A 12,831-nucleotide genomic window follows, 5' to 3' on the forward strand; every position below is an offset into this window, starting at 1 on the left:
ATTTTCAATAATTTTCTTATCCAGTTGCTGCATTGTTACTGTTCCACGTATTATCGACATTTTATCCCATGCATCTAGGTGAACCAGTACTGTTCCCATTAGAAATCACCCAGAAATTATATATTTTGTTTATATTGTACAGACCAAGTTCCCTCTTTGAATCGAATGCTGGATAATCACACAAGTTGTCAAACAGCAGTACAACTCAATGCTGGCTCTAGAGTACATGCACTCTTTGTGGACTTTCTTCCATCAAGTGTATTTTGTTTCCCTGACTGCCCTATGCCATATAAAAGGTGTTAAGAAGATCACTAATTGAATTTTAAATAGCCCATCAACATGAAACTGCCTGTGTAGGAATGTGGCCGCTGAAAGAGGAGCATCAATTACACTCAATTTCTGAGTGATAACACAGGGGACTCAGAATCTAAGATTACAAAGTGTGGAGCTGCATGAACACAGCAGGCCAAGCAGCATCTTAGGAGCACAAAAGCTGATGTTTTGGGCTTAGGCCCTTCATCAGAAAAGGGGGATGGGGAGATGGTTCTGAAATAAATAGGGAGAGGGGGGAGGTGGAACGAAGATGGTTAGAGGGGAGAAGATAGGTGGAGAGGAGAGTATGGGTGGGGAGGTAGGGAGGGGATAGGTCAGTCTGGGGAGGACAGACAGGTCAAGGGGGCGGGATGAAGTTAGTAAGTAGGAAATGGAGGTGTGGCTTGGGGTGGGAGGAGGGGATAGGTGAGAGGAAGAACAGGTTAGGGAGCAGGGACGAGCTGGGCTGGTTTTGGGATACAGTGGGGGGGTGGGGGGGGAGATTTTGAAGCGGGTTACATCCACATTGATACCATCGGACTGCAGGGTTCCCAAGCGGAATATGAGTTGCTGTTCCTGCAACCTACGGGTGGCATCATTTGTGCTCCTAAGATGCTGCTTGGCCTGTTGAGTACGTCCAGCTCCACACTTCGTTATCTCGGATTCTCCAGCATCTGTAGTTCCCATTATCTCGGACTCAGAATCTAACCTAGTTATCGCCCATAATCCCACATCAATTAATATGGCTCTTGGAATCTGCATCACCCTTTGTTAGCTTAGACGTCAGTTGGGTATTTGGAAGAATGCATACCAATAAGTTAGGTGAGAATGTAACATGCTACAGGAAGCAAGAATCAAACCTGAGCTGCAAGTAAAGCAAAATGGTTTGTGCGGCTGGGATGGGAATTCCATCACTTTTCATGAAGTTATGCTGGAAAATCTCATGTTTGGCACTCATCAAAATCCAGCATTTATTTCTGCTCTATATCATCCAACTGAATTCCTCTAAAGAAATAAACAAGTCAAATATCAAATAAAAAAGGATATTATTTGATTTCATGTCTCTGTGGATAATATTCTTTGCATGTAAATAACTGTAAAAGAAACAAACCACACAATCAGGCTATTATGTTCGGGCTGTGATACTTCAGCCGTTCATGCAGTTTCTCTCTTTCCATGGAAATAGATTTAATTAAAACCAAAGTTGATTTTGCCTTTTTACATCAGTCTCCAAAAGAAATATGTGAAGAAAATTGAGCAATACTTTCCATGCATCTGTCACTGCACATTTTGGGATCTTTAGTCCAGGGGTGACCTCATTTTACCTCGTATAAATGGCATGCTTCAAAGGTATACTGTTGTGGACACGGAACATTATTATCTCCCCTTTGCTTTTCCATAGAGAGGGGTTTGCATGGCAGATTCTAAAAGATGAGGCATCTTCTTCTCTCCCTTTACTTGGCCCTTAGCCTTACTTGGCTCTCTCTGGCAACTTCTCTTCTGTTAAATATTCTCATAGCTTCGCACAGAATTAAATGATGAGTTAAAAATGGGCCCACAGATCCAGCCCCAATGCAGACGTTTCGTCACCATTCTAGGTAACATCATCAGTGAGCCTCCGACGAAGGCTTCGTCGGAGGCTCACTGATGATGTTACCTAGAATGGTGACGAAACGTCTGAAAACTAACCTTCCAGCTCAGCGAGCAAACTCACATCCAGAACCTCAACCTGAGCTACAAATCTTCTCAAAACTCGCTAGCCCCAATACAGTTAGAAATCAAGTGACTCTACCAATCATTTTTCCTTAATAAAAACCAAAAGAACTGCGGATGCTGTAAATTAGGAACATAAACAAAGTTGCTGGAAAAGCTCAGCAGGTCTGGCAGCATCTGTGGAGGAGAAAACAGAGTTAACGTTTCAGGTCCAGTGACCCTTCCTCAGAACGGGGAGTTCTGAGGAAGGGTCACTGAACCTGAAACGTTAACTCTGTTTTCTCCTCCACAGATGCTGCCAGACCTGATGAGCTTTTCCAGCAACTTTATGTATGCTCCCAATCTTTTTATCTTACTTATCTGCTGCTCCCCCAGACTACAATCTGCAGGTTGAACAATGTAAAGATATATGCTTCCCAGAAGAGTGCTTCTATTATATGCAGAGCAGGCTCTTACAGACATGAGAATAAACTGAATAGCCAGGAACTTCTATTTTAAATATTTTGTGGCCACACTCCACTTTACATAAAAGTAGGAGTACAAAAAGGGTGGCATGATTGCACAGTGGTTAGCACTGCTGGTTCACAGTGCCAGGGATCTGATTTGATTCCAGCCTGGCTGACTGTGTGGAGTTTGCACATTCTCCCTGTATCTGTGTGGGTTTCCTGCAGGTAGTCCAGTTTCCTCTCTCAGTCTAAAGATGGGCAGGTTAGGTAGATGCTAAATTGCCCATAGTGTCCAGCGTATGCAGATTAGGTGGATTAGCCATGATGAAAAAAGACCCATACAGGGTTGCAGGGAAGGGGTGAGGATAATGGGTTTAGTCTTCAGAGAGTTGGTGTGGATTTGGTGGGCAAAGGGGCATCTTGTTGCACCTAAGCAATTCTATGATTCTAGAGCGACACTACATGGAATTTCTAGGCTACTTTTATATAACAGTGATGCTGTCACCTGAAGCAATTTCAGATAAAATGTTAAAAACCATGAAATCTTCAAAGGATTTTTTAGTCAAAAGATTTTCATGTGATGTTTAATTTGCATTTATTTAATGGTGGATTTGTCGAAAACAGATCTGTAATTACATTACAGCACAGGAATCCTTGTTTTATCGTAAGTTAAAGGTTCCCCTGATAGGGGTCCCAAGAGAGTGAACCATAACTTTGAGCACTACTCTCCCATTTTAAAACTTTTAATCATAGAACATAGAACATAGAACATAGAACAGTACAGCACAGAACAGGCCCTTCAGCCCACAATGTTGTGCCGACCACTGATCCTCATGTATGCACCCTCAAATTTCTGTGACCATATACATGTCCAGCAGTCTCTTAAATGACCCCAATGACCTTGCTTCCACAACTGCTGCTGGCAACGCATTCCATGCTCTCACAACTCTCTGCGTAAAGAACCTGCCTCTGACATCCCCTCTATACTTTCCACCAACCAGCTTAAAACTATGACCCCTCGTGCTAGCCATTTCTGCCCTGGGAAATAGTCTCTGGCTATCAACTCTATCTATGCCTCTCATTATCTTGTATACCTCAATTAGGTCCCCTCTCCTCCTCCTTTTCTCCAATGAAAAGAGACCGAGCTCAGTCAACCTCTCTTCATAAGATAAGCCCTCCAGTCCAGGCAGCATCCTGGTAAACCTCCTCTGAACCCTCTCCAAAGCATCCACATCTTTCCTATAATAGGGCGACCAGAACTGGACGCAGTATTCCAAGTGCGGTCTAACCAAAGTTTTATAGAGCTGCAACAAGATCTCACGACTCTTAAACTCAATCCCCCTGTTAATGAAAGCCAAAACACCATATGCTTTCTTAACAACCCTCTCCACTTGGGTGGCCATTTTAAGGGATCTATGTATCTGCACACCAAGATCCCTCTGTTCCTCCACGCTGCCAAGAATCCTATCCTTAATCCTGTACTCAGCTTTCAAATTCGACCTTCCAAAATGCATCACCTCGCATTTATCCAGGTTGAACTCCATCTGCCACCTCTCAGCCCATCTCTGCATCCTGTCAATGTCCCGCTGCAGCCTACAACAGCCCTCTACACTGTCAACGACACCTCCGACCTTTGTGTCGTCTGCAAACTTGCTGACCCATCCTTCAATCCCCTCATCCAAGTCATTAATAAAAATTACAAACAGTAGAGGCCCAAGGACAGAGCCCTGTGGAACACCACTCACCACTGACTTCCAGGCAGAATATTTTCCTTCTACTACCACTCGCTGTCTTCTGTTGGCCAGCCAATTCTGTATCCAAGCAGCTAAGTTCCCCTGTATCCCATTCCTCCTGACCTTCTGAATGAGCCTACCATGGGGAACCTTATCAAATGCCTTACTGAAGTCCATATACACCACATCCACAGCTCGGCCCTCATCAACTTTTCTAGTCACATCCTCAAAAAACTCGATAAGGTTTGTAAGGCATGACCTACCCCTCACAAAGCCGTGTTGACTGTATTTGATCAAGCCATGCTGTTCCAGATGGTCATAAATCTTATCCCTCAGAATCCTTTCTAACACCTTGCAGACGGCAGACGACAGACGTGAGACTTACTGGTCTATAATTGCTGGGGATTTCCCTATTTCCTTTCTTGAAGAGAGGAATTACATTTGCCTCTCTCCAGTCCTCAGGTACGACTCCAGTGGAGAGCGAGGATGCAAAGATCTTCGCAAGTGGCGAAGCAATTGCATTTCTCGCTTCCCAAAGCAGCCGAGGACAAATCTGGTCCGGGCCTGGCAACTTGTCAATCTTAATGTTTGACAAAATTTTCAGCACATCAGCTTCCTCTATCTCTATCCATTCCAGCATGCACACCTGCTCTTCAAAGGTTTCACACATTTAAGGTTTTCAAAGGTTTTACACATTTAAGAATGCAATAATAATTTTAATGCAGAATTAACTTTTTCTGTTACTGTGAATTATAGACTTAAATTTGTGAAGCAAACTAAATTCAAGAAATTTTAGAATGTGATTTTGAACAGCCAATAATGAGAAAAAATAGTAATTTGGCATAAGTAGCGAGATGAGAAATTATGAAATAAATTATTCCAAGAATAAGCAAGATAAAGGCAAAGAATCATAAAGATATACTTGCCACAAAGGGAATGCAATGAAGTCTCATCAAACTAATTCCTCAGATGAAGGAACTGTTCTGAGGAAATATTAACTAGATTGGGCTTTTACTCTCTGGACTTCATAAGTTTGAGAGATGAACTCATTCAAACATGCAAATTTCTTACAGGACTTGCCAGAGTAAATGCAGGAAAGATACTACCCCTAGCTGAGAGGTCTAGAACCAAGGGTCATAATCTTAGAATAAGGGAAAAGCTTCAGACTGCTGAGAATGCTTGGAATTCTCTGCACTAGAGGGTTGTGGAGGTTCAGTCATCAAGTATATTCCAAACAAAGAGCACTGGATTTATACAAATTAAAAACATCAAGTGGCACTGGTGTTGTACAGAAAAATGGGGTTGAAATAGAAGATCAGAAATGATCTCATTGAATAGTGGAAGCCCTAATGGTTAATTGGCCTACTACTGCTCTTATTTCTAATGTTCTTCTGCTCTTTTGCAACTATTGCAAACTTTGGTTCATCTGAGCTGATAACTTACCATTAATGAACACAAAATAAGAGAAATCACATTAAATTCTAAATCTGACAGAAACTTCTGAAAATGTGGGTCTCCAATACAGTCAGATACCTACGGGTCCCTGCCTAATATTAGAGAACGGCCTTCAGTGACAAGAGTACTATTAACAGCAGTTAACTAAGTTACAGGTGCCTTATGTGTCACAGTTACATTTTTTTCAAATAAACAATTTACTTATCACTAAAGACAATTAGCCATTGTATTGGATCAGTGGTTTTCATTTATTCAACTTCAATACAATTGAACAACAGGATCTGTGCACCCTGTTCTGTTCTTGAGCAATGAAATCTTCAGTATCAGAAACTAATATCTAGAATTATGGTTTGCAAACTGTGCGGCACAACACTGTTTCAGGTACTGTATACAAAGAGGTTATTAAAAAGTAGGCAGGTACAACAATAGCAGAATGCAGACTCTGAACCTTTGTATGGATAATGCTATACCTGTGTCCATCAGCTTCGGATTCTAGAATTCCGTTCTCTTAAACCATTGTCATTCCTCACTTGATCCATATTGTCTATTTATATTAAGAATCAAAAATTGAACTCATCAAGGATATAGTCATTTCCTTTCCATTGTCATACTTTTTTACAATCTGGGAAATAGTTTTCCATTAATTCTATGAATGCTACTCTTTTCTAAAAGCTTTATATAAGCTTAATTGAAAAGTTCAGCAACTTTATCTAATGAATCTACATAAATGGACCCAAGTTCCATCATAAATATTAACTCACTCCTGAAATAACTAGAAAGAGAATTTCTTTGGATTCATGGCATCATTTTTGTCAATTCATTCATCATAGGTGCAAGTGTCACTCACAAGGTCAGAATTTATTTTTCATCCCTCACTGCCTTGAGAAGTTGCTAATGGGCCATCTTCTTCAACCTCTATTGTCTGAAAAGCTAGACATTCCCACAGTACCGCACAAAGTCAGGACATGAGTTTATTGCTACAAAACATCCTGACTCTGATGTAGAGATAATAAGAACTGCAGATATGAAGAGCCACCTCAAAAACTGACATCTATTTCAAGCACACCGACTCCCACAGCTACCTAAATTACACTACCTCTCACCCACGTTTCTGCAAGAATGCGATCCCCTACTCCCAATTCTTTGGCGGTTGAAAATACTCTCAACCGCATCTCTTATGTTTCCCGCACCTCTGCCCTCACATCCCCTCCCACCAACAAAAATAAAGACAGAATCCCTCTTGTCCTCACAGATCACCCCACCAACCTTTGTCTCCAATGTTTCATTTTCTGCCACTTCTGGCACCTACAATTCCTTCCCAACCGTTATCTGCCTTCTGTAGGGAACATTCTTGCCGCAACTTCCTCATCCGCTCCACACTCCCCATTAGCCCCACCACCCCTGGCACTTTTCCCTGCAACTGCAGGAAGTGCTACACCTGCCTCTACATCTCCCCTCTTACTTCCATTCAAGGAACCAAATAATCATTCCACATCAGACAGGGATTCACCTGCAACATCTATCAAAATAGTCTACTGCATCTGCTGCTCCCAATGTGGCCTCCTCTACATCAGCAAGACCAAGCGGAGGCTCGGAGACCTCATCCCGGCCCCTTGACCTGCCCGTCCTCCCTGGTCTGACCTATCTCCTTCCTATCTCCCCACCTATGCTCACCTTTACTGGCTCCATCCCCACCTCTTTGATTTGTCTATCGCCTCTTCACCTATCTTCTCCTCTACCCAGCTTTGAACTGCACCCCCACTCCCTATTTATTTAGAACCCCCTTCCCCTCCCCTATTTCTGATGAAGGGTCTAGGCCTGAAACGTCAGCTTTCCTGCTTCTATGATGCTGCTTGGCCTGCTGTGTTCATCCAGCTCTACACCTTGTTGTCTCTTTGTAGAGCAGCACCTGTGCTCTGTTCGCGTCAAACAACATCACCTTCTGGTCGCAAACCACTTCAACTCCCCCTGCCACTCCTGCTCCCCGGGCGACATGTCCATCCTGGGCCTTGTCCAATGTCACAATGACACCACTCGTAAACTGGAGGAGCAGCACCTCATATTCCACCTCAGGAGCCTAAAGCCCAATCGCCTAAACGCTGATGTTACCAGTTTCAAAATCTCCCCATCACCGGCCTCATCCCAGGACCAAACCTCCCTGTCATCCCCGCCTCCTTGACCTGACACAACATGTCCATTTTCTCTCCCACCTATTCACCCCTCTCACCTCGCAGACCAATCCCAACCATAAGACCATAAGACATCGGAGTGGAAGTAAGGCCATTCGGCCTATCAAATCCACCTCACCATTTAAATTATGGCTGATGGGCATTTCAACTCCACTTCCCTGCACTCTCCCCGTAGCCCTTGATTCCTTCTGAGATCAAGAATTTGTCGATCTCTGCCTTGAAGGCATCCAACGTCCCGGCTTCCACTGCACTCTGTGGCAATGAATTGCACAAGCCCACCACTCTCTAGCTGAAGAAATGTTGTCTCATTTCAGTTTTAAATTTACCCCCTCTAATTTTAAGGCTGTGCCCATGGGTCCTAGTCTCCCCACCTAACGGAAACAACTTCCTAGCATCCAGCCCTTCTAAATCGTACATTATCTTGTAAGTTTCTATTAGATCTCCCCTCAACCTTCTAAACTCTAATGAATACAATCCCAGGATCCTTAGCCATTCATCGTACGTTAAACCTACCATTCCAAGGATCATCCGTGTGAATCTCCGCTGGACATGCTCCAGGGCTAGTTTGACATTCCTGAGGTGTGGGGCCCAAAATTGGACACAGTATTCTAAATGGGGCCTAACTAGAGCTTTATAAAGCCTCAGAAGCACATCACTGCTTTTATATTCCAACCCTCTTGAGATAAATATTACATTCAACCACTCCCTTCCTGCACTCACCTATCACCATCCCACCTACCTTCTCCAGCCCTACCCCTCCTCTCTCTATTTATTTCTGAGCTCCCTTTCCTCCCCCCATTTCTAAGGAAGGGTTCCAACCCAAAATGTCAACTTTCCTGCATTGATGCTGCTTGGCCTGCTGTGTTCCTCCAGCTCCACTCTGCGTTATCTCTGACTCTGAAGTACTCTTGTCATCATGATATTTAATGGCTGGTCCAATTAGGTTTCTAGTCAACGATGGTTCTCTAGGATATTCGTGGTGTGTGATTCAATGCATTAATACCACTGAATGCCAAGGAAAGGCAGTTGGGCACTTTAATGTTAGAGATGATCATTGCTTGACTCTTGTCGGGTACAAATTGTTACTTGCCATTTAGGAAGCCAATCCAGGATGTCACTAAGATTTTATAGTATATGAGTAAAGGCTGCTTAATTACTAGAGCAATTGCAAATGGAACTGAGTACTGGGCAATCATCAGCAAAATCCACACTTCAGAATTTATGACAGAGGAAAATTTATTGTTAAAGAGGTTAGGTAAAGTAAAACTAGTATCGTAAAAGAAACTAATGGTGCCACAGACTTTGTCCTGAGGAGTTACTGCAGTGATGTCCTGGAGCTGAAATAATTGGCCTGCAACCACAACCATATTTCCTTTGTTACAGGTATAACTCCAGCCAGTGGAGAGTTTTCTCCTTCAATCTTCTGCAGTCATGATGTCAAGGGCAGTCTCTCACTTCACCTGTGAATTTCAGCTCTTTTGAATCAAGGCTGTAACAAGAACTGAAGCCAAATATTTCAGGTGGAACCAACCTGAGCTCTGGAAAACATGTTATGTTTTGGTAAGTACCAATAGATGACACTGCTGTTGGCACCTTACATTACTTTGCTGACGATTGTGAGTAGGCTGATGGGAGAGACAAATGGACAGACTGTATTTGTTCTGCATTTTATGGAGATATTACAGCAATCTTCCAAATTCATTAATGCCAGTTGGCTTGAGCCAAGTCAATTGCTGAGCATAAGTCTTTAATATTATGGTCAGCATTTTGTTGAGGCCCTTTGACTTTGTGCTCAGTCTTCTAGATATTATTTCAGAAGGGATGGAGGTGGATCATTTACGTCCAGCTGAAAAATGTTTGGAACATTTGTGCCTTGTCTTCTACATTCATTTGTTTTAATTGAGGTTGAGGATAGTTTTGGAACTTCTTCCTTCTGTTAGTTATTCAGTAGTTCACCATATTTCATGTTTGGGCGACAGGTCTTTGATCTGACTTGTTGGCTCTGGGGACTTTTAGCTCTATCTGTTGCAGTCATGGGGTTCCAAAGTTAAAGCTTCAGCAGGTTGACATCTCATTTTCAGTTCCACCAGGTGCTGTTGCTGCATCTGTTTCTGCGCACTTCACTGAATCATAGTTATTCTCCTGACTTGATAAAAATGGCACAGTGAGCTTGAGATTGCAGGTCATGGTGGAATCCAATTCTTCCCTTTCAGATGACCCACAGTTTCTCACGAATACCCACTTCAGGCTACTGGATATGTTCTGAATCTATCCCATTTAGCATGGTGACGATATTACACATCGCAGCAGCATGTCCTCAATGTGAAGGTGAGACGCAGTATCCAAATGGATGCTGCTGTGATCACTCCTCTCAATACAATTATGGACACCCCCAGCTGCAACAGGCAGATTGTTCAGAACAAAGACAAGTACTTATTGATTCTCTTACCCTCTTCTGCAAGCTCAGTCTGGCATATGTCTTTTAGGTCTCAGCTAATTCATTCAATAGTGGCGCTACTGAGTCACTCTGTTGATCAGTGTTGTCTCTCTGAGGTTCTGTGCGACTGATTGACATGCTGATGTATTGACTTCTAGTTTTGGAAATCACTGCTGTGCAAAGACTTCAGAGATCTGCACACTGATAAATAAATTAGGGACACCATTGCTATTGATAGGCATGCAGGCTCCATCAGGCATACATTCTGTGCCCTTGTTGCTATCAGTGCTTCTGCCAAGTGATGATCAAAAGAAGGAACACTGGTGGACCAACTGAGGGAGAGCAGTTGGTGGCAATCAGCAGATTTCATTGTCCATGTTTGATCTAATGACATGAGACTGAATGGGATTCAGAATCATTGCTGAAGACTCCCAGGGTCAGTCACACCCCACTGTGTATCACTGTGCAGCAATCTTTGCTTTTTCTGTTCTGCTAGCAGTACCTTAGACCTTCCAATACTAGTTTATTCACTCATGTTAAAACTGGTACAATTAGTGGTGCAAGCTCTCATGAAGCTAATGTTTCAGAAGCTAAAAATAAAGTTTATGTAGCAGCTTTTACAACCTCAGGATAACCCAGTGGCTTAAAGCTAATGAAATGTTATTTGAAGCATTTAATGTAACAAACCAGCAAACAAAGGGCACACAATAAGTTCCCACAAACAACAGATAATCTGCTTTAGATATGATCTTCACTGCACTTGCTTGAAATAGCGCTATATGATTTTTAATATCGACCTGAGAAAGGGCAGGGCCTCTTATGCAAAAGATAGCAGCAGCAATGTTACAGCACTCCCTCACTATTGCACTGAAATAATAGCCAGGATATTGACTTGCAAGTATTTTGATTGGGGCATAAATCTAGAATTGTCTAAATCAGTAGTGAGAGTACTATCGGCTGAGACATGATTTAGCTCCATGTGGCATTAAAGATTCCAACATAAAATATCCTATTTCACCAAGAGAATAACTGATATTAAAATAGTTGTTCAACTGCTAGGCCTAAAGCAGAACTGTTGCCTTTAACATTTTCAGTACGTGATATCTATTCAGACCAGGAGCAAAAGCAAAGTTACTGGAAAAGCTCAAGATAATACAATGTGAGGCTGGATGGAAAAGCTCAGCAGGTCTGGCAACGTCTGTGGAGGAGAAAGCAGAGCTAATGTTGTGGGTCCGGTGACCGTTCCTCAGAACTCAGTTATGTGCCAGTGATGCTGCCAGATCTGCTGAGCTTTTCCAGCAACTTTGATTTTGCTCCTGATTTACAGCATCTGCAGTTCTTTTGGTTTCTATTCAGACCAAATTTATTTACATAGCTTCACAAAATGAACACAACAGAAGATGAAAATATCAGAAAATCTAAAGAAAATGTACTTGTAAGAATAGAATCATCTGAAGAGTTACATGTGAAACTAAATAACACCAGAACAACAGTTGCATTAAGATACACAGTAGGATCAGAAAGCATTTGTTGCTATGGCAGAATGCTGATCATATGAAGTCGTACTCACTCCATTCCTTGGGCTGTCTGGCGAGCAATGTCAATGAGCTGAAACATCTCCAGCTTTATTTCCTGCACATGTAAATGCTGGTAGAGGCTGTTACCTTCACACCACTGGGTAACAATAGCCAAGTTAAACTTAGTCATGTAGCCCATAAATAATAAGATGTTTACATGTCGTGTCTTTCTGTGACAGGAAAATAGATTACAATCAGAGAAGCACCTGCAATTAAACAAGTCTAATAAGAAAGAAAACTGAATTTTACATGTCAACCATGGTAGTATCTAAAATCTACTTGACAAAATTTTGATTCTTAACATTCAAAGTTCTACTCCAGATTCTGGAAAGCAATCCTGAAGATACAGGAGCAATGCAGTGAAACAGCGAGCAATCAGGATGCTAGGATGTTTTCATAGTACAAATGAATATAATATGAGACATGGTATTTTGGCTCTGCAGAAAGTCTGGGTCAGGCCTTACTGAGAACAATGTACCCAGCTCTGACCTCCTTCAATGGAGAATGATTAAGAAGCTTTGAAAAGGTTATATAGGAAAGTCACAGGACTAATTCCCAATATGCAGTTTTTTTTTTAAGATAAACTAAACATTGAAATTGTGTACTTTAGATTCATGTGTATATGGAGGTAATCTGATTGACCTTTGTAAGATAGTGAAGGGAACAGCTTGTATTTCAGTTTACAGTTTGTTCACAATTTTACATTATACAAAGGTCAGATCTAAGTTAGCTATGGGGAGATGGTTCTCTTTCCAGTTGGTAATAGACCTCTGGAACAGACTCTCACCTCACGTAATGAGATGATGCCTTGTTGAATTGCCGCAAGTGGAAATGCAGGTTGCTTGTCACTTTTTACTCAGGGAATTCATTGCCTGGACTAGTCTGATTGCCTAGATGGCTCCGATGGAGATTACCCAGATAACTATAGCAAACTGGCCTTCAGGAGTGTGGTTTCAGGTGGGGTATGAC

At 42.2% G+C, this 12,831-nt stretch overlaps 1 protein-coding gene across 8 annotated transcripts in view; it reads right to left on the minus strand.

Annotated features, from left to right (window-relative positions):
* Window positions 1–12,831, minus strand: part of raf1b (Raf-1 proto-oncogene, serine/threonine kinase b) — a 92,836-nt gene that overhangs the window by 14,054 nt on the left and 65,951 nt on the right. For all 8 annotated transcript variants that reach the window (XM_059649844.1, XM_059649840.1, XM_059649839.1 and 5 more), the window contains 2 exons: window positions 11,856–12,032; window positions 1,359–1,406 (listed from right to left, as the gene is read on the minus strand). In XM_059649844.1, the coding sequence (XP_059505827.1) occupies window positions 1,359–1,406; window positions 11,856–12,032 (225 nt within the window). The remainder of the gene's footprint in view (window positions 1–1,358; window positions 1,407–11,855; window positions 12,033–12,831) is intronic.

Source organism: Stegostoma tigrinum, chromosome 11 (assembly GCF_030684315.1).
Source record: "Stegostoma tigrinum isolate sSteTig4 chromosome 11, sSteTig4.hap1, whole genome shotgun sequence".
Lineage (NCBI taxonomy): Eukaryota > Metazoa > Chordata > Chondrichthyes > Orectolobiformes > Stegostomatidae > Stegostoma > Stegostoma tigrinum.